General features: G+C 27.4%; 2 protein-coding genes across 4 annotated transcripts; both read left to right on the forward strand.

Moving 5' to 3' along the window:
- The first annotated feature begins 3,450 nt into the window (after window positions 1-3,450).
- On the forward strand, window positions 3,451-13,320 carry LOC132934954 (dual specificity protein phosphatase CDC14C-like). Of its 3 annotated transcripts, none has more exons than XM_061001393.1 (13): window positions 3,451-4,027; window positions 4,135-4,178; window positions 4,256-4,466; window positions 4,525-4,733; window positions 7,634-7,717; window positions 7,783-7,862; window positions 7,926-8,058; window positions 8,118-8,205; window positions 8,291-8,638; window positions 8,699-8,837; window positions 8,954-9,185; window positions 9,244-9,599; window positions 10,452-13,320. In XM_061001393.1, exons 3-13 carry the CDS (start codon window positions 4,385-4,387, stop codon window positions 10,549-10,551), a joined length of 1,851 nt encoding a protein of 616 aa, XP_060857376.1. In that variant the 5' UTR covers window positions 3,451-4,027; window positions 4,135-4,178; window positions 4,256-4,384; the 3' UTR covers window positions 10,552-13,320. The 3 variants fall into 3 exon arrangements, with proteins under 3 accessions (XP_060857376.1, XP_060857374.1, XP_060857375.1); XM_061001391.1 differs by having other exon boundaries at window positions 4,275-4,466; XM_061001392.1 differs by having other exon boundaries at window positions 4,278-4,466.
- A 3,040-nt stretch (window positions 13,321-16,360) lies between these two features.
- Window positions 16,361-20,140, forward strand: LOC132933911 (uncharacterized). The gene is made up of 2 exons (XM_061000184.1): window positions 16,361-17,293; window positions 19,607-20,140. The coding sequence occupies exons 1-2, from the start codon at window positions 16,361-16,363 to the stop codon at window positions 20,105-20,107; spliced, it is 1,434 nt and encodes a 477-aa protein (XP_060856167.1). The 3' UTR covers window positions 20,108-20,140.
- Window positions 20,141-22,320: the final 2,180 nt, after the last annotated feature.

Here is a 22,320-nt window from a genome sequence, read left to right on the forward strand (position 1 = left end):
AGTGGTCAAAAGAAAAAAATTTCCAGAAGTTTTCAAAAGCACCCTGAAAAATTAAGGAAAAACGGGAATTTTTACGCAAAATCTGTTTTTGAGAAAATCAATTTTGATTTTTGGTGTAACTCTAAAACAAATGAACACATGAAATTTTCACTCGTTATTTATATTTGCATTTTCCATACACAATACAATTTTAAAAATATTTTGATTTGTTTTGAACTGTTTAGGAATATTTTCTGTTTTCAATTTTTATTCAGTCTTTTTTCTATGAACGTCAATAAACCTTTATTTGTTGGGTAAAAAAGCTTTTTATAAGCATTTAAAGTTCAAATGTTGATAACATTTATCAAATTTATAATTTATTAATTATTTTGTAGTTAAAAATGTATAAAATTTTTAACTTTTATGACTAAGGATTGAAAATTTAAAACAAGGCTCCACGTAAATAGGTTATATATAAATTACTTTATTCACAATAATATCATCAAATATACTTGGTAGTATCATAGGCTGACTGACCGTTTTCGCTCAGGATCGTTTTTTTATACAATGATATTATATCATTGAATTCAAATTGTAGGTACATGAAAATATGAAATTTTGATTGAATGTTTATTTTAGCATTTTCTATACACCATAACATTTTCCAAATATTTTGAGCTGTTAACGGATATTTACTGCTTCCATTTTTTTTGTTTTTTTTTTTTTTTATAAATATCAATAAAATTTTATTCGTTGATTAAAAAAGCTTGAAAATTTAATAGAAGGCTTCTAGTATATTGTTACAAAGGCAGATAAAAAAAATTTAAAATCTAGTCTCAATTTTTTTTTGTAAGCATTTATAGTTCAAATATTGACAAAATACGTAAAAATGACAAAAATTTGCAAATTATTTTCATTTAGAAAATTTTCTCTTTAAATCTAAGATTTGAAAATGTAATACAAGATTCCTCATAAATTTGTCACCTTACTCAAAAACAAATGTCTACAATAAAGTCAAATTAAATTTTTATGAGCGTTTGAAATTCATATTTTTACAAGATTTGATATTCACTCGATTTCTCAAGTAGCGATTTTCTTGTTTTCTTGTAATTAAAAAACAATTAAACAAATAAGTGTAAATAAATGAAAATTTCACTGAATGTATACATTTTCATTTTCTCTACACCATAAAATATTGAAAATATTTTAATTCGTTTTGAGCTGTTTACGGACAATTTCAAATTTTATTTTTTTAAAGTTTTTTTTCTATAAATATCAATACAATTTTATTTGTTGGGTCAAAAAGCACGTTATAATCGGTAAATACAGCTAGTACAAGTATAAATGTTAGTACATAAATATACCGGGTGATTATTTTATCAAACAACACTCAATTTTTCAGTGTTAATTTTTTTGAAAATATTTTTTTACTTAGTTTCAAGTTGCTTATAAAACAACATTTATAATAAAAAATTATATTTTTCAATATTTTTTATCCTTAAATTTTTTTAAGTTTTTACTTTTTTGAATGACAACATAGGGTTTTAATTTTATATTCCAAAGCAGAATATTTTTCTAAGTATTTTTATACATACAAATCGAATTTTGGGTGAGTAGTTTATGAGTTATAAGTATTTAAATTTTGATGAATGGAGTGGAGTGGTACGGGGTTACCCCGCAAAATGTTTGTCTACTACTCCGCTTGTCTAAACTTTAAATACTTATAACTCATAAACTACTCACATAATAGAATCACCCGTTAGAAACATTATTTTGAGATATTTGACTCACAAAAAAAAATTGAAATTCAATATTTCATGTTACAATAAAGTATATCCAAAATTAGGTTAAATGTCCGATGGACGATAGTGCATAATAATATGTAGTACTCGCAAATTTATCTTATATAACCTGATTTGCATCCATATCAGACTCATGGGAAATAATCATCAATTGTTTTATATGGTCATGAGAAATTGTTGCTCTCAATCGACTTTTGAAAATGTTTAATGGTTTTCTTCTAGATACTGCTAGATACTGGTAGATTATAATAAGCGATTTAAAGAGCCGTGTTTTATAATGTAGGGAAAATACTCTGTAATCCGGAATTTTGTGTTTTGAGATAATTTTAGATTCGACTAAAGATAAATAATCACATATAATTATTACACTGTCATAGAAATTCGTTTCAGGCATACAGCGGATGCAGACATATTAGTAACCTGGGTATAGAGTAATACAATATTGTAATAATGCATAATTATACCTAAGTAATACGTAACTGGTACGTGTGTAAATACCTAGTACCTACTTACTTAAGTAATAATATTAATTTTCTGGATAAATTTTTACTCATTTTAGGCGGTTTAAAATGAATGAGTGCGCCACTGCACCCGACCGGAAATTGGAATATCCCAGGCAGCAATTCACGTACATTTCAAATAAATCCAGACGCTATTTACGTATTTTTAAAAGTACCTACTCGAGCCGCATCTTACATTTAGGTTCGCAATTTACCGACTCCTACTCTCGATGTTTATAGCACAATTAGGGACTAAAGCTGAGATTTTAATGCTCCCCTAAAAAATGCAAAAAATTTTTTTCATACAATTAATCTTCATTGTACAATGGTGATTTATTTTCAGACATCTAATAAAAATTAAACACTGTAAAATAGAAATATTGTTATTGGCACTTTAATAATTTGTAGATATGAAATCGGTGGTCGACGATAATTGCATATCTAAATCACGTACGACACTATTGTTTATCTGACCATTATCTGGCACCTATTCCTATAGGTACAATAAATGGTTATGTAAAATATGCAAAGTAAAAATATCATTAAAATAATCAGAATCACCTAAAACACACTTTTTCCATTTACAGAGCTTCGCTTTCAAACATTAGTAAAAAATGGCAATTCATAAATATCCCAGCTCTATTAATACATTGGTTCTATATAAAATATAACCATAAACTATTTATTTAATAATGTTTACTCTTTACATAATATAGATCGTGATTAAAACAGTCAAACAATTGAATCGGGTTTCTATGGTTTATTATACAGTGTACCTATATATTATTAAGTAAAAAAATGTATTGTTTAAATTATAATAACTGTTATTAACACTATACATGTATGGTGTATCAAATTTGATGGATAGACGAAAGTATATAGATTTATTTTTAATAGCTTCCAGTTTTTTTACTACCTATATGGCTATATACGATAGCTCAACAATACATTTCACACGTACAGTCATACAGAACAAATGTCCAATAAAGTTCATATTTTAATGATCAAACAAGTTTGAGCAATGCTAATTTTTTAGGTAATAGTTGTTTTTAATCTTACCTACTACATTATTAAAGAATCGTAGGTAAGTAATGTATTATTATAATAAAAATCTTAATTAATTTAACATTTTTGCGAGCCAACTACCTACGTGTTGATTGAACGCGATTGTTTCTGTCAATACCCAAGTTAACATAGGAACTAATTTATAAATTGCCGCCGATTTTTAAGTACCTATCAAAAATTAATTTTAAAAGTCGGAATAGGCCGGCGTATTCGCTATTTGACGGCTGCCCATGGTAACGCCCGTTTCAGACGTGTTTGGGAACCCTGCATTTTGTTATCAGCTAGTAGAACATGTGTATAATAACAAGATGTTGATGTAGCATGACAATATGTACATACATCATCTAGTTAGGTATGTAAATTGAAAATAGAAATAAAAACGCAGAATTTAATAACACAACACAGACACAATGCAATTAATTATTACTACCTACTACCTATTTGATGTATTATATTATTTTATCGTATGAAGTGTTCAACAGTCGGTGTAGTGGCAGAAGTAATTGGTAACCAGTGTGTAATAATTAATATACTAATGTCGGGTCAATTACTGTGTACCTACCAAAAATATTATTTTACGAGCTACCGGTTGAAATGTGTCGACATAAATTGTTATTGCATGTAAACATAAGCAATACAAACTGAAATAGTATACAAAGTATAGAAGCATGCATAATAAAGGTAGGTAGTTGTAATGCCCATAAATTGACTATCCATCTGCTTGTTTTTAATCTTTTTTTAATTTTTTTTTTTAATCAATTTATTTGTTTTTTTTTTTGACCTTTCAGAATACAAATTATAGAATCCGGAAGGCACACCTACGTTAATAAGAGTAAGTAGGCGGACATATGACCGACCCAGAAAGTTGTATATTATTGGTGTAGGTGTTTAATCATAATTTGTTATGAGTGGGCTTTCGTTAAATTAGCAGTGTAGGATGGATGGCGGAACACCAAACATCTTCATCATCAGTACTTGTATTATAGCTACATATTAGTAGGTACCACTCAGTTTAACGGAAAAATAACCGACTAGAAAATGTCAGCTGAATTCAATAATCTGATGGTTAGTGATAACGCTAATAGATTGGAAGTAGCTGAACTATCAGAATTTATTGAAAGTAAGTTTAAATTTATCTTTGCCAAAACATTTTAATCTGACCGATTTTTCATTTACAGATCGGCTATATTTCATGGTATTATCTAATCATAAGGGTCCCACAACGCTTCAGAATTTTAAGGATTGGAAAAATTCATTAAAAGATAATGATGTATTTTATTTAAATGTTGATGACCATTTGGTGTATGACGGTTTTTATAGCGACTTTGGTCCTTTAAATTTAGCAATGATATATCGTTATATTGGTATAGTACGGGACAAATTTAAAGTGAGTAATACTTTTTTTAATGAAAAATAAAATATATGATATTTATATTATTATTTTATATTCAATATTATAGGTACTAACTAGTTTCAAAAAAAAGTTATAAGTTTAAAATAAGTTATAATAATTTTTAAGTTCCTACAATTTTTACTATTTTGTATTAATTCAAAATTAAAAAAATTAAAAAAATATATATATACCTATACGGCTATACAATATTGTGTGGATGGACATATTTTACTATGTTGGTAAAATTATTTCTATGATTTTTTCTTCATTTTCATCACAATGTATTATTGTTAAATTGTTGAGTTATTTTATAATACAAAAACTGAATATTTATAATTTAATACTTTGAAAATTGTAGACAAATAAACCAATACTTAATGTTAGTTGTTTAAAATTATATTTAATTAATATTGGACTAAAAATACATAACTGACATCACAGGGTGATTTGTTCAACAGTAAACACTCATTATCTCATAAAACATTATCATTTTGAAAATATTTGCTTGCATTATATTCTGCAATAACATTGTTTCTCATCCTATAACAAAATTTTCCATATTTTTCATTGTTTTAATTTTAAAAATATTTACGTTTTTGAATGGCCGTAATTAAGTACTTATACATTTTTAACCTATCAAAATATTTGCCTGAGGATTTCAATGCAAAAATTATGAATATCAAACAGTAGCGGCTCGTGAGTAAATATTTTGGAGAGACTTTAATTAGTTTCTAAAATTATTACTGTGATCCGTTTTTATGTTTGAAATATAGGTACCTTTAATTTCTGTTGTTTGCAAGATATGTACATGCACAGATTATATAATCGTTTACACACTCTGTCATAAATAAGGACTGGCCGAAATTATAAACTACAAATTAATATAAATTTTGTTACACAAATAGTTTTAATATTAAACACATGAGAGTTGTTTGGAAAACACCAATTACTTTATTTTTATACCACAACTAGCTGAATTATATAAATTGCGTTAACGAAAAAATTTAGTTTCAACTCTTACATTACTATAATGATGTATTGTCTCTTTGTCTTTATTTATTATCGAGATACATCAATATACGTAACACTGTATTTTAGGAGTGTACATTTTTTCCCAAACAGTCAAGTAATACAGCAAGTTTATTTATACAGTCAACTCGCGGTATAACGAAGTTCGATATAACGAAAATCTCGGTATAACGAATACAACTGTCGTTCCATTGAAAATCTCGTGATATAACGAAAAATTAAATGTATTTTTGGTCCCCTCTATATAACGAAGATTTTTTAGGCAAAAGTTCTCGCAATGTAACAAATTGTTATAATTTTGGAGATTGATGTTACAAATTATACGAGTTTGTTTCGGCTATTATTATTTATTATGCGATAAGATAATGTTCATGTCGTTGCTTATAAGATACACGTCAATATAAATTAAGCTATAACGGAGTTTATTTCAGCGATTATCATGCGATAAAATAAATGACTCTACAACGTTATTGTAACCTCTACGTTATGTCGTTAACGTTTTAGTTTAGTTTCGTTGTTGTGTCAAATTTGGAGAACATTATTGACCGCATAAGCGCAAGTAACGACAAACAAAAAAAAATAACCGATTTAAAAAAAAAAAATATGTCTATATATGTAATAAACTAAAAATAAATTGTAATTAATTAATAAATAATATGTATGTATCTAATAAAATATGTGATAATATCTAGGTAATATGTATCTATGTAATTATACAAATCTAATAAAACCTAGATTTATTTTCTTTTAAGTCTCGTTTAAACGAATTTTGTTGATATATATGCTTTTGATATAACGAATTTCGGTGTAACGAACTTTCGATATACCGAACTTTTTTCTCAGTCCCTTGAAATTCGTTATATCGTGAGTTGACTGTATTTGAGTGCATAATTGTTGACCATTTTATTTAAGTTTTTTTAAAGATGAAAAACAAATAATTACATTATAAAGAATGAAATATTGTTTCAGTCATTTCAATATTTACTTGTGATAATTTTAAATTTAAATGATTCTAAAAATATTATAGTATAACACTCATAATGTTTAAATAATGTTTTAAATCTTATAATCATTATTCATAAAAAATGTAAATACCACAAATCAATTTAAATTAAGAACTTAATTATATAGACGATGTGGCTCTTAACAATATTTTATAAAAATTAAACCTATCTTTATTAATTAAGTGTTAATACATATACTTGATATATACTGGGTATCATAAATTTATATTTATTTAATTAATCAAGCACTTCAATTCTGTGTTTATAAATTTTAAAAATGTAATTATTAATTATTATGTAACCTTAAGTTATTATTCTTCGTTTTTTAAATTATGATTTTACTATTTCATTTTAATAACCATTATTAGTTAATATATTTTAGAATTGAAAGGATTACTTTCTTGTCAGTTATCATTATACAATTAGTTTACAAAATAAATTACATTTTTACCATTTACTTACTTTACATTTTAAGTATATTATTAATGCCAATAATGATCTATTAAAAATAAATTTAACCTATTTTAAAATTAAGTACAATATTAAATGTGTTTCTAACAATGTTTCCATTTAATGAGTTCATGATATTAAAAAATAATGAAATAACTATAAATACACAGTTATAACATAACTTTAAAATATTTTGTTTTTATTTATTATACTGAAATTAATATACTATAATTGATACATTTTTGACTAAATCAAGATAAATAAATAAATATTATGGTCTTACATTTTTCTTTTAAATTATTGGTGTAAACATTTATAAAACTAACCTATCATTCATAATTAATTTTTACTTGCTGTATTATCCATATTGCAATTTAATTTTGTCTAATTATTTTTTTAATTAATTTTTAGGTATATAAGAGAGTTATTCACTGTGCTCATATTGGTGATCAAAAGAAAAGGTCAAATGCAGCTTTTCTTATTTGTGCATATTTGGTCAGTTTACGTATATAAACTTACTAACAAATTATAGATTTTTTACATTCATATTAATGTCATAGATAATTGAAAATAATTGGACAGCACACCAAACATATAATATACTATCAAAACAATATCAACATAAATATATACCATTTAGGTAAATATAAGGTTAAAAAAAACTTGAATGTTGCATAATTTATTAATTTGTTAACACTATTAGAGACGCATCATGTTTGTTGCAATCAGACTATTCAGTGTCAGTTGAAGAATGTGTTAATGCCTTATACAAAGCAAAATGGTATGGATTTTTTGATATGAGTGACTTTGATTTGGATGAATATGAAAAATATGAGGCTAGTAGAAATTTAAAATTATTATTTATTTAGAACTGTAAAATGTTTGTTTTTTTTAGACTGTGAAGTATGGTGATATTAATTGGATTGTACCTGCTACCTTATTGGCATTTTCATCACCACATTCTCGAGATTATATTGACAAATGTAATTACACATAATATTATAATTTTTATTTATTTAAATTATCTGTTAATAATTATAAATTATTGTTTGATATTTATATTTATAGCTGGCTATCAGATACATTCTCCAGCTTACTATTACCCCTATTTCAAAGAAAACAATGTCAAGCATGTAGTTAGATTAAACAGTAAAAAGACTTATGATGCTAAACGTACCTTTGTAACAGTAGCTAATATTCAACACACGGATTTGATTTTTACCGATGGTACACCACCTTCAGATGCTATTCTTAAATATTTTTTGCGTCTTTGTGAGCAATATATTGATGATAATTGTGAAGTTGAATGTACAAATAATGAAAAAAGTGAACTAAATGAAATCACTCCAAATATAATTATAAATAGTGAAGCTAATGTGGCTAAATATTCAGGTGCTGTGGCTGTACACTGTAAAGGTAAAGTAAACCATGACCTGATACTTACTCTCTTAGATATTTGTTTACTATAATCTTTAGCTGGATTGGGAAGAACTGGTTGTTTAGTGGCTTCATATATTGTGAAGCATTGGTCATTTACGGCAGTAGAAGCTATAGCATGGACTCGTATATGTCGACCTGGTTCAGTAATTGGTGTGCAGCAACAATGGCTAATTAAGTAAGAATCTACGTTCAAATTAAAACTACCTATAAGTTGAAAAATAAAAATTTAGTTTGTTAAACTTTCACTCATATCATCAGTATTTTAATTTAAATATAATATTTATTACACAGTAAAGAAGATTATTTAATAACTCTTGGTAAACAATGGCGAGAAAACCAAAAAAATGCTGGTAATAAATATAAACGGTTTACAAATGGGGTGTACAGTGTTAAACGGCATACCTCCAGTGCTAAGGCATATGAGTATGTAGATCCACCACCTAATTTATACATCAGTAATGAGGAACAATTCACCAGCAGTTGTAGTGGAGATAGTGAAATAGAATATGAAGAATCTGAAGAGGTAATCTATTGAGTTAGTTTGTGTAAAATAATTTTTAATTCTATTTAATTACTTACAGTACAACCAAAACAGACTGTCATCTGTCTTAAAAAATAAATTAAAGACAAACAGTCATGTCCTTCCTAATATCCAAAGTGATGTCTATGTACCAAACTTAAGACAAAAGAGATCAGCCTCAAAAACAGAGGACCCTAAGCCTAAGAGTACATTTTCAGCATTAAAAAATATTCGTCGAGTTACAAATGCATCTATTGGAATAAGTATGAATAATCTGGTGAAAAAAAATAATACTGCTCCAACTACAATTAGTATCACAAAAAGTAATTTAAAGGCTTCTATAATCGGAAAAAAAAATACAAAACCAATAACTGTATGTAAAGCTAGCACCAAAACAACAAATACATCAGAAACAGCGTAATTACTTGTTTTATTATTGGTTTTAAAAATAATGTATATTGTGTTTTAAAAGTGGAATTAATTCGTAATTTTGAGTTGAGAAATTATATTTTTTTTTGTCTTTGAGCACAAAATTATGATAGTTGTGGTACATTAGTTTTTGAAAAATCAATGTTACTCTTTTGAACGTTAACATATTTTTTTATTTCATAATCTGAAGTAGAATACGAGTACTTTGATCTATATAAATTAAATTTTGGACAAGTAGTTAATTAATTATAAGTCATTATTAAACTTTAAAGTTTTGAGAAATGACCAACATTCTGCAGGATACCTCTTTAGCACTCCCCTCCACTCATCAACATTTTGTATACTCTAACCTCATAAAATACTCATCCAAAATACTATATCTATACTAAATACTAAAAAAAGCAGAAATAGAGAATTAAAATATATGTTGTGATAGAACATAAAAATAAATAAATTATTACGATAAAAAAGAGAAATAAATGTTTTCAAATATGTTAATAGTTCTTGAAATATTAAGTACCGTATGTTAAATAGCTCACCCAGTACAGTTGTAAATGTTTTGGTATTACATTTTAAAGCAATGCACACATTGAATTTACTATGCAGGTATATTATTTGTAAAAATTGAAGATATCGGTATTTTTATTATAATTTAATATTTACTACTGCTATTTGTCAAAAAATATTCATTTTAATTGAGATTTTTAAAAAACATTAAAAAATTGTGATATCAACATTTTTAACTTACATTAATTTAATGTCATGATCCAATTTTGGAACACACTATATATAGGTGAATTTCATTATAAACATTTAATATGTATTTATTTATTTGCATAGAATAACGGACGAAACCAAACCATCTTATGCATTAGCTACTGTGGCATCATCTGCTCGTGTATCAAGGCGTCTTCGTAATCAAAACTGCATTACTAAATAAAATAGTGAATACATTCATAACACTGAGTTAATTACTCACAATTAATGAAGAATGAATATTCTTTTTGGATAGAAGCATCTCATACATTAGAGATTTAGTTATTTAGAACAACTAAAATGATTGGTTAGATTTTTAATGGTCTTAGTCTTGAATGTGTAGAAAAGATTCATTTTGAGTTCGGTATTAATTTATAGTGGTTGGCGCTTATTCAAATCAGGCATAAACGTATATCTTGATAGTATTATTTTAGTGCTTAAAACTGGACATGTCTACAATAAGAGACTGGAATTTTGTTTGTATTTTTTTATTGACTGATAGGAATTCGTGAAAAAAACCTAGAGATGACAAAATTAAAAAAAATGTATTTATTTGTTTATTTTTGTACAGTGATTATTAAAAGTACTTGCAAATGCATAATTTTAAGGGGTAATATACATCTAATTTTCATTTTTATTAGCACAGTTAAAAATGTTTCTTGAATACATTTACGTAAGTAAAGATATCATGTGGTATCAATTATTAAAAATATATTGCAGAAAATTGAGATATTGTAATAAGTCAACGTACAATCACAGATAATGTTCTTAAGTTTAAGTTTGATAATACTGTGTACAATTTTTGGTCAGTTTGCTTTAATATAAAAGCTAACAATACTAAATTGGTTCTGCTGAATTAAAATTTGCACTGTTGCAAGTCTATATAAGAGCAAGAAAAGTTAAAACAAATAGTTTGCTGACATCCTCTTAAATAAGAATTTGACTGAACTTTTTGTTTATTTCTTGCCCAATTGATGTATGTTACTCATGTAAATTTGGGGTCATTCATCTAAATTAATTATGCCCGTATGTGTACCCTTCCCAAAGATGACCCACATCATACAAAATATGCCTGTACATTTTCATGTCCATGTAATTTAAACATATATATAATATATTCTAAATAAATGTATCAAATCAACCATAGATATACTCCTGACAAACAACATATTACATAGGTTATTCTTCTGATTGGATTTTAAAAATGAAATTTCATTTTAATTTATAAATAAACTATTTTTGTATCAATTAAGCACCAATCATTATATTTTTTAAATCGAACCCTAGGAAGTACAAGTACCTATGTTTATCAGGTGTTAAATGATTTTGATGAAAAATTGATTGGGTTTGCAGGGGCTTTAATAAGAAACTGTGCCTGAAATTAATGTTTGGTGATAAATTATGATATTCTTTAATGTTAGAATTATAGGACAATTTATGTGGATCATGTCAATTTATCAATATATAATATACATAATTGGTTAAAATACACTTTTTACTTTTACAATATCAGAGTTTAACCATACAAGTTTATATAACTTAAGTACTCCTAAATCACAAGATTTTCTTTATGGTCAAATAGTGTTTTCATATTCATTTTCACTCAATGAATAGTGCCATTAATCAAACATTTACTTTGAATTTAATATTTAATTAGGTTTTTTCTAGTTTATTATGAGCTAATAATGTTTTTTTGATTTTAGATTCTGAGTGAAATGTGTAGTCTTGTAATACATTTTAGGTAATATAAACAACTGCTCAAATTAAATTTTTCACGCTATCATTAAAATGTAGCTTTGAAATAAAAATAATAATAATCATTTGCATAGATGTAGCTGTCCAGTGTCTGCTAATATTTCATTTTGATTATTTTCTGATTACCAATTAATTACATATATTTGTAATCTATTGCCAAAAACTCAAGAAATACTTTTATATCTATATGTATAGTAATAAATATGTGTATTGTGATATTAATTTCATTTTTATTTTGATTAATATAAAATAATACATTTATTAGTCCTATTTTTAAATTTAATTAATACAATAATACTCGTGTTACATGTACTTATTCTTATTACTATGATTTGATATAAATAATAACAATAATAATCCGGATGAAAATTTGTTTTTAACTTTCTTCAAATGTATTAAACAGTTTATGTTATTGTAGGTGTTTAGTGTTTAACCAACCCAACACATTACTATTAAGTGATTGTCACTGTAGATATTTAATAATAATACAATTTTTAAATTGTATGTTGTTCTTTAAATTATTTTATACCTAAAGATTTAATTTGTAGACCTTATATAATATATTACTATTAACTAAGTTAGGTATTAGATATTATATTATACAATTTATGTATGCGATCCTAGTACCATAGGTATGTAAGATATGTACTTGACTTAGTTTAAAATTATGGTTGGTTATAAATTAATTTTGTTTTAATAGTATACCTAATAGTACATTGATACACATTTATTATTTATATAAAAATCATAATATTGTGATTGTTGAGATGTATACAAATTATATTATGACTGTAACTTCTTACCTAGTTGATCAGATGTTAAAGTAAATTTTAATTGTGTTTGTTATATTAAAATTTAGTGTATTTGGTTAAATAATATTGTTTGATAAAATCAAGATACAATTGATATGCAAACATTATCATATAAAATCATAATAGTTGTGGTATAATGTCATAATTAAAGTTAGTTAGGACGTGAATGAATTTTGTCTATTCATTTCACATAGGTCATAGGAATATAATCAATTATTGTTTTTTTTTTACATTTTATGTATATGAGCAATAATGTAGTGTATTTACATATTTTTATGTAATCACTATCTAAAATACTTCTTAAAAATGAAAAATGTTTTGACTCTAACCATACTAATATTATGTTGAAGTTATTGATGAATAATAGATAACAATAAGTTGTACAATGACGTGTTTTTTTTGTGTGATGCAAACTATTTATTTATTTACATTATTTATTTTAGAAAAATAAAAAAATATAAACATGAATTAAGGCATACTATTACTGGGGATATTTTGTATATACGATATTTTCAACGTAGGATATTTGTAACAGGGATATTTTTAACGGAGGACATTTTGAACCAGGGATATTTCGAGGGTGCACCGAGACAGTTTTAGAATCAGTTAATTTGATTCAATCTTAAACTTTGTGAGTGATACATAGTAGCAAATTTGGTAGCAGATCATAATTATCTTGCTTTATTAAAAAAATATTACCTAATTGCAACTACTTGTAATATTACACTTATTGACTTATTATTTATATAATTATATTTTCTATCACAATGACATTTTCAAAATTATTATTCCAATTTTAGTTATATATTTATTATAGGTAGGTACCTACTTAAACAATTGCTTTTTTAAGATTTTAGTTTATAATGTGCAGAGCGACAAATATATTGGTTTTACCGTGAAGACTAAAATAACGAGACCAAACTTATATGGCCGCCCGCATGAAAAACTATTCCGAAATGAGTCGCACGGTTAAACGGCCACAGGCTGCGCTGCGTTACGTTAGGGTTAGCTTTAACCCGAGTAGTATAGGAATTATTCAAATTTTTTGAGAATATGTGCATTATTTTGAACCACGACGCTTTTAGATTTTATAGGTTGAACGATATGTACATTTATGACAGGTACATGTTTCATAATATATGTATACTTCATAAATATTTTTTTTATTTATGTGTAAATGATCAAATTATACAATCCGTTAACACTATCTAGTTATTTTATACCTATATAATATAGTATGTGCTTACGGTAAGTTTGAGCTCGATACTATTCGATACACCATACACAATATGTGTTTCTTGAACGATCATTTTATACCGATATGTATCGTTATTCGTTACACAAATTTATTTCTTAAGAATTATACATGCATATGTATAAACGCGTTATCGTACAAGCTATAATACAATCTTAAAAGGGTCATGTATTTAAAATAATGGATATATTTTGCAAAAAACATGAATAATCCTTATACTACGCGGGTTAGCAACCCTTAGCGTACGCAGCGCAGCCTGTGGCTGTTTAATCGTGTGACTAATTTCGGGACTTTATCAGAAGCATAGTTTGGTCTCCTTATTCTAGTATTCATGGCAGTGCCGTACTAATGGGGGACAACCCCCCCCCCCCCCCCGAAATTTGAGATTGGAGGAATACCAATCCAAAGTAGTGAGGTGATCGATATTTTTTCTGGAACAAATGCACTTTACCAACCTCACGATTTTCAATTTTTTTTTTTTAAAAAATTAGTTTGAATTAGTTTCGAATTTAGCTAATCAAAGTTTTCAGTTTATATTATTATATAACTCATAAATACTCATTATGCTACATTTTTCATCGGCTGAACTGTTGCAAAAAAATTAAAAAAGTGATGTCTGCGTTGCCACTTGAACAAAAAATCAAAAATATCCCTCGATTTGTTGTGTAAAACCACCTTGGGTAGGCCTCAGAACTAAATAATGTTCTTAAAAAGCCATTATCTTCAGGTAGATGACAGGCTAATAGTTACCTATATAAAAATAAAAATAAAATTTGTTATTGGCGCTGCGCGTGGCTGTCAAGTAGCGTTGCGCGCAAGCACATATACGTAAAATTACAAACTTTGAAAGGCTATAACTTCTAAAATAATAGTTTCCAGTAAAATTTACACCATCGTTTTAAGCATGGAAAAACAAGTCATTTGAAAAAAAAAATTGAAAATCGTGAGGGGGTTGGTAAAGTGCATTTTAGCCTTTTTCTAAAAAAGTTGAAAGTTAATGTCTTAAAAAATATCTAAATTATATTTTAACATTTCTTTTTTTTATTTATAGTAGGAAGTTGGTTAATTTCAGACTTTAATATACATTAAATTATGACAATATGACATGTTAAATTAAAAATAATAACGCGAATAAAAAAAGCTGGTAAGTTGATGTCGCTCTGCTGTACAGTAGGTTACAAGTGGGTCAATGTATAATGGATTGTATTAAACGTGAATTAAATGTTTAAGAAAAATGATTCTAAGCGGAGACGGTTTGTCAGTGGATTTTTATATTGTTGTTATTAATTATTATAGCCTGTAAGTTGAATTAATATTATAATATTATAATTTTTTATTGGTTTCTATGGTAATAAACAAAGCGTTAGAAAATAAAATCCCATTTTTGGCGGTTTTTTATAATTTGTTGGTAGTTTCCCGTGGCATTAAATAACTAATTTAAAAATTAACCCCCCTCCCCCCCCAAAAAAATGCAGGTTTAAGTATGCCGTTGCTTCATGGGTCTTACAATTATGATTTTTGTGTCTGGCGATCACATTTTGGCAGTGGTGTAGTTATGGCCTGTGAACTATTTTATAGCTGTGAACCATAACCATAAATACGTCACTGGCTTTTGGAAAACCAAAAATGTTTCTATTTTCAGCTTTAAGGTGGTTTCTGGTAACAAACTGGAACTAGTTGGCAGCACTACACATTATAGACAGGTTCTAATTTAAATTTCTTACACCTGCACGCTCATTGTCCACCGTAATAAGAAATACAATTTTTAAATCCTTTTTTTGTTAAAAACATTCATACAATTTAACAAATGATTTTAATTTTTATAATGTTTCCATTTATGTAATTGTATGGAAATTTATACCCATTGCCCATAGGTAACCTAAGTATTTCTTATATTAACTGTAGGTACCTACTAAATATGAAAAAAAAAGGCATAACTTGTATACCTAAAATACGTAACTATGTATAATATTTTCTATGCATTATGAAAAAATTGTTCTTAAAATAATGTGTTTAGAACAGTATGGTTCCTACCCGACGGTTAGGTGATCACTATGGATATATTACAATGATAAATTGTGTCATTTAAAATATTTGTTTTTAAGTTTATTTTTTTTAATTGACAGTGGAAAATTTCAAGTAAATTATTTATATATTTATAATACTATAAAATGAACGATACTTCATCCCAACCAAATTGTTTAGTAAGCAATAATAATATTGACTTGAAACCAATATTTCTCAGTAATTCCGTTTATGAATTTTGTAACGATAAGAAGAATGTTGATGACCAACTAACTATATGGGGTTTGGACAATATAAATACCAATGACACAAGTACAGCACTGTTTGATACAAATTTCAATGATTACTGTGAAAATTTAAACTTTGAAGAACCAATATTAAATAATAAACAATGCGATTGCAATTGTACCGCTACGTGGCAGCAACTTAAACAAACTTTCGAATTAACTGATGAAGAAATACTCAAGGGATCTAAGACATTAAAATTCATGTTCCCTGAAGATATTTTTTATAGTTTACCGGTGGACCCTACTAATGATTACCAAGATGATAATTTAGATGATTTTCTATTGGATGAAGAATACATGTACACACAATTAGGAGATTTTAATGAAATTGGCCCATATCAGGATGCAAATACAGCTATAAAAGAAAAAGAACCAATTATTGTTAATGAACCCAAAGTACAACCAACTATTAAAAAACCTGTTAGGCCCGAAAGTAGACAACACAATGTAATAGACAAAGAAATGACGAAATCTAACGACATAAAAGTTGCTAATAAAAATATTGGTTCCAAAAACCCTGACCAGAAAAACATTAAAAATATAAATCAGAAACAAAACTCTAAAAATAAATCGAAGACATCTAAAAAACAGAATAAACGTTGTACAGAAAGAAAATTACTAGTAAGCTTAAATAATAAAAAAGAAGAAAACAGGATGAATAACATGAAGTATGTGTACACGTTTGGTGAGGATTACAGAGGTGGAATAAATTATGGTCATAAAAATTGTGTTAATTTTTGGATGCCAATTCCACATAATAAAGGTTGGATTGATGATAAATTTTTGGAAGCCGTAAGTTATACATTTTAATCGATTATTATAAATTTATAAAATTTGAACCAGAACCTTCTTCCACAAACCTATTACATTTTTGGTTCCTATTTTATGTACACAAATCTGGGTTCATTTAAAAAATAACAATACAAAAATGTAGGTCATAAAGGTAGTACTCACATAAACATAGTAGGTAATACTTCTAATGAACAAAATAAATGGTTTTTAGTTTACACATAAAAACACGTTAAATAATATAAGTTATAAAGGTTGTAAAATGTTTAAAATGTTTAATTACCTACAGTTTTATCAATCTTTTTAAGCTGGGCTAGTTGAGAGATGACTAATGACATTTCTACAAATGAAAACTAAACAAAATGTGGTCAAGTGGGTATCGCACTGCTGTATCTACAGTAGGTATCTATGAGTCTAAAGGCGTCACAGTAATAGATGTGTTAAATTTGAATTCAATTATATATAATATTAAACTTTTATTTTTCGTCATCACCTTTTGGAGCAGTAAAAATGCTTAGATTTTCTACTTCAGTATATTTTCTGGTAGGAAAGTGAATCTAGTTGGTATTTTGGTATTATTAAAAATATAAAAAAAGTTTACCAAAAATGAAAAATTCTCAGTAAGTACACACTTATCAAATGTCGGGAAGAACAAAAAAAACGGAGATTTTTATGCAAAACTAGTTTTCTAAAAAATTTATTTTGTAATTTGGTGACTAAATAAAAAGAAAACGTAACGTAGATAAATTAAATTTTTACAGAATGTTTATATTCTGACCATGGATATTCACCCGTAAATTAACAAAATCTCATAGGGATTTTTTTATTTTATTGAAATTTAAAAAGTAGTAACCTTATATACTTATAACTTGATACCTAAAATTAACACGAAAATTGAAAAATAATTTTTTAGTCTTGTTACTAACGTCAATGAATGTCTAAATTTACTTATCTAGACACCTACTGCAGTATAGCAGATTAATACCTACCCACTTGCCCACTTTTTTGTATATATTATTAGTGCGGGGGGGGGGGGGGACACTACCTTGTGATTTATCTTAAAAATTATGAATATATTATAATCTCTCAGTGAAAATTCCTGTCTACGCCACTGCTTAATTTCAATACTTTTTAACATTTTGTATTTTGAAAACATATTTTAATTTTTGTTAAATTGGTCTATAAATATTCAGATATGTACTTACCTGCGTGGCTGTGTTAATCTACGAATAAAATATAATATAATGTGCATACTATGGACAGCGAACCTTTTTGTATTTACATGTCAAATATAATAAATTGTGATGAATTCTTTTTGACTGGCATATATCCATAAACTGAATAGGTAATTAAAAATAAAACACATTTTGCCTAAGTAAAAATATTTCGATAATATTATTTTAAAATAAAAATTATAAGATGATAAATTAAATTAGGTTGATTAAATTATCTACGTGTCTCTTTAACTATGACCGACCTACACAGTAATAATCTATATATCTAATATATAAAAATAATGTTTGTGTGTGTGTGTCCTTTATGCATTCCTAAACCGTTCATCCGATTGTGATGACATTTGAAGAAGATAGGCTAATTTAAAAAGGGTTAATTAGAGGTCCGACCCGGGGAGGTACTCAAATAACAGGGATTTGAAATGTACGATAGAAATGTTTGTTTGTAAATGGTCGCTATTGGTATTAATAATAATAATATTAATTTTTAATGCCTTTTGGTGCAATGGAACTTCAATGTATTTTAGTACAGAATGTCTTAAGATCAAACCTCAATTTTGGTAGACCAATTTTTTGCAATTTTTTTTTATTTTCCTTTATATTTTCCTTCTTTATCTATAGGTATACGAATATTTGGTTTTTTTTATTCATCGGACTTTAGTACGGTTTGGTTAGGTTAGGATATTGTATAATTTGATTGTATTAATCCGTCGTATGTTGAATTAAGTAAAAGTGACAAATTTGGTATAACTTTGATACTTTAGAGTTGAACACTTACGTACAAACCACATGGGGTCCGCGATCTATCGCAGTTAGATTGCCTACCTAATAATATACTACTCGCATAATCACAAGCGAATCTCTTATCTCACGGACAACGCCAGTCGGAATGGCTATAATATAATATACACTTAAAAGACATTGCTCGCACAGTGTGTTAGACCCAAATGAGTTGAACGGTCACAATTTTTTTCCGGGCAACGCCGGGTAATACAGCTAGTAATAATAATAACAATACATAATGATGTATCTCGTGTACATGGAAACATAAAGTATGTTATTAATAACGTTATTTTTATAACAGGAGAGGAAAAAAACAATAGACAAGAAAAAATTACGAATTGAGGAGGAACAACAGAACAGGATAAAAGCCATGGAGACTGAAAAGGCCACAATGAAAAGAGCGAGACAGGAAAGAGCAGTGATACGTTATCCCTCTTCAAACTCTAAAGGCAAATCTAAGAAAGGATCAAAAGCCCCGAAAATCAAGAAAGTGGAGGAGGCGGTTCCCGTATTCAAGTTGAATAAAAATCGCAGAGGCATATACACGGTGACTTTAAATAATACGAATGATGGGCGATTGGATAAGACGGAAGAACCGGTTGTGTTCAAGTTAGCTGACCACACGAAGGACAATGAGGACGGGGACTCCACTTCAAGTTTCAACGTAGAATTCATCACACCAACGGCAATCCACGCGTTGCGCTCGAAAAAACCTGTTAAGGCCAAAGCCGTGCACCCTCCTATTACGATCGTTGAAGAAGTCCTACCACCAGTTAAACCGATAAACAAAAAGAAAAATTAAAGAATTGTTGTTCGTATTGAGCTATAACTATTACTAAACTACCGACATTGGTACCGAAGTGAAACCACTAGTAAGTCACCTATAAAAAATACTTACCCATTTAAATCCTCTCATAAATCAGGTATGTGGCCTCTCGGCTTGTTCCAGTTCTGTAGCAGCGACGGCAAGCCCGTATGGCTCAAGTTCTGACGGCAAGTCCAGACGGTTTCAGTTCTGTGGTGAACACGGGCTTGATTAGTTTCGATCGAAATCCAGGTTTGCGATGCTGATCTATGCCATATACGTTATTCGTTAATGTTATAGTTCCATCCGATAGTGATTTTAACTTCGTACACACTTTTTAAAAATTATATTCCACATATTGATATTCTAGACCATTATTTTTTAACCATTAATACATTATTACAATAATAATAACAAATAACTAGTCCAGTATTTATTATATTTTTTCCCCAAGTGTCAATGTAGGTATATATTTAAATATTAAACTTTTCCGGTTTCGCTCCCCAAAAATATCCACTATATTACAGTAAATTATTAGAATCTACGACAATATTGTTCTCTGTTCTCACAATAATGATTATGCTATTAATATTCAAAGTTGTATACCCATAAAATAATTATATGCTGAAAATGTTCTTCTGGATAATAAAGAACATTGAATGTCTTTCTATAAGTACCTACAGAGCCCGATTGGCCAGTCGAGCGTTCGAGAAAATCTCGAAGGGCCGCTTTAAATTTGGGCTGGTAGGAGTAAATGACCGAAATGCCTCAATTCCCCGGAGAAGTCCCTTAGAGGTTGTATAGACTCTATATCCGGATTCCAATACAGGTGTCTGCTGGGAGGCTCACTGTGGTGGTGATGTCGTATATAGTGTACGACAATATGCAATATCCATCTATTTGGTACGCACGACTGCAAGTTGTTATCTAACGCGTCAGTTTAAATTCTAATTATAGAATTGAATCATATATTTTTCATCATTTGTATTTTATAAGAATATAAGTTCTCACAATAAATGATTAGATTAAAATATTATCACAAATCACAATAATTCTTAAATCATCACAACCATCAACACTCAACCTCCGTTTTCATTCATTGTTACTTGTTTTGTTTTTTTTTACAATTTTTTTTACCTTTGAAATTTTCTACAATTTATTCATCAATATTATCATCATGGACACGCCCAATAAAAGAAAAGTAAGAGGAGAAAAAGAACGTGACAGAAAAACGAAATTACTTCTTAAGTCAGGTCAAAACTAAACCACATTATTTCATGCAGTCGGTAAGTAGTTCATATTTTTCTACTGGGTAAATTTACCGAAAATTATCTTTAAAATATGAAAACATATACAGACCTACTTAAGAGTAGTTAGTAGTTACATCAGTCAGTACAGTTTTAAATATTATTAAATTGGTATATTATATTATTATTTAAAATTGGTCAATCAAAAAGATAACTGCATATTTGGGGAGGGGGCTGAATTATTTTTCTAGTGGTGCTGTGGTGGGGTTCGCTATATCTAAGTTAATCATTTTGTCAACAAATGTGATAAGATCATTATTATTAATGAATATTGAATATTAACATTAGCCCAAAGCTGGGCAGTAACTAGTTAAAAAGTTAAAAGTTAAGTTAATAGTTACTTTGATAACTTTTAACTTAACTAATTAAAAAAAAATAGAATGTAGAAAATAACTTAATTAGTAACTAAGTTATTTCTTTTTATAAATAATTGTAACTTAACTTAGTTATTTTGTTAAAATTAAAGTTATTTGTAAAAAGTTATTTACAAAATTTTTTTATTATGATTTATGAACTGTACATTATTTGCATTCATATTTCTGAGAACCGCCATGATTAATTAAGTAATTTTGTCATTTTGAACACTTCTATTAGTTCTAATAGTTTGATTGCTACTTTTAATAAACTGATGAGATTAAGACTGTAAAAATATTTTTGAAGTACCATTTTAATATTTAATATTTTAATGTGAACTGTAAATATTTTCTTTTTTATATCAATGTTTTAAACATTTTCCTTCAAATTCAAAAAAGAAACATTTAGATTAAACAACATTTAAAACTGAAAATAATTATTAACTTGACAAGTTTGCTTTATAGAGCAGAACTAGCAGCAGTAGATTAATTTATATTTTTTAAGTAGAATATGATTAAAATGGTACTATATTATACTAAATCCTATTCT

This window comes from Metopolophium dirhodum, chromosome 1, assembly GCF_019925205.1.
Source record: "Metopolophium dirhodum isolate CAU chromosome 1, ASM1992520v1, whole genome shotgun sequence".
Taxonomy (NCBI): Eukaryota; Metazoa; Arthropoda; class Insecta; order Hemiptera; family Aphididae; genus Metopolophium; species Metopolophium dirhodum.

What these genes read in the sequence shown, in the direction of transcription:
- LOC132934954 (XM_061001393.1), top strand. Translation starts at nt 4,385, where the DNA reads ATGTCAGCTGAATTCAATAATCTGATGGTTAGTGATAACGCTAATAGA. An exon ending in TCGAGATTATATTGACAAAT is followed by an intron (nt 8,206 to 8,290) that starts GTAATTACACAT and finishes TTATATTTATAG; the next exon opens with CTGGCTATCAGATACATTCT. An exon ending in ACAAATACATCAGAAACAGC is followed by an intron (nt 9,600 to 10,451) that starts GTAATTACTTGT and finishes TTATTTGCATAG; the next exon opens with AATAACGGACGAAACCAAAC.
- LOC132933911 (XM_061000184.1), top strand. Translation starts at nt 16,361, where the DNA reads ATGAACGATACTTCATCCCAACCAAATTGTTTAGTAAGCAATAATAAT. An exon ending in ATGATAAATTTTTGGAAGCC is followed by an intron (nt 17,294 to 19,606) that starts GTAAGTTATACA and finishes TTTTTATAACAG; the next exon opens with GAGAGGAAAAAAACAATAGA.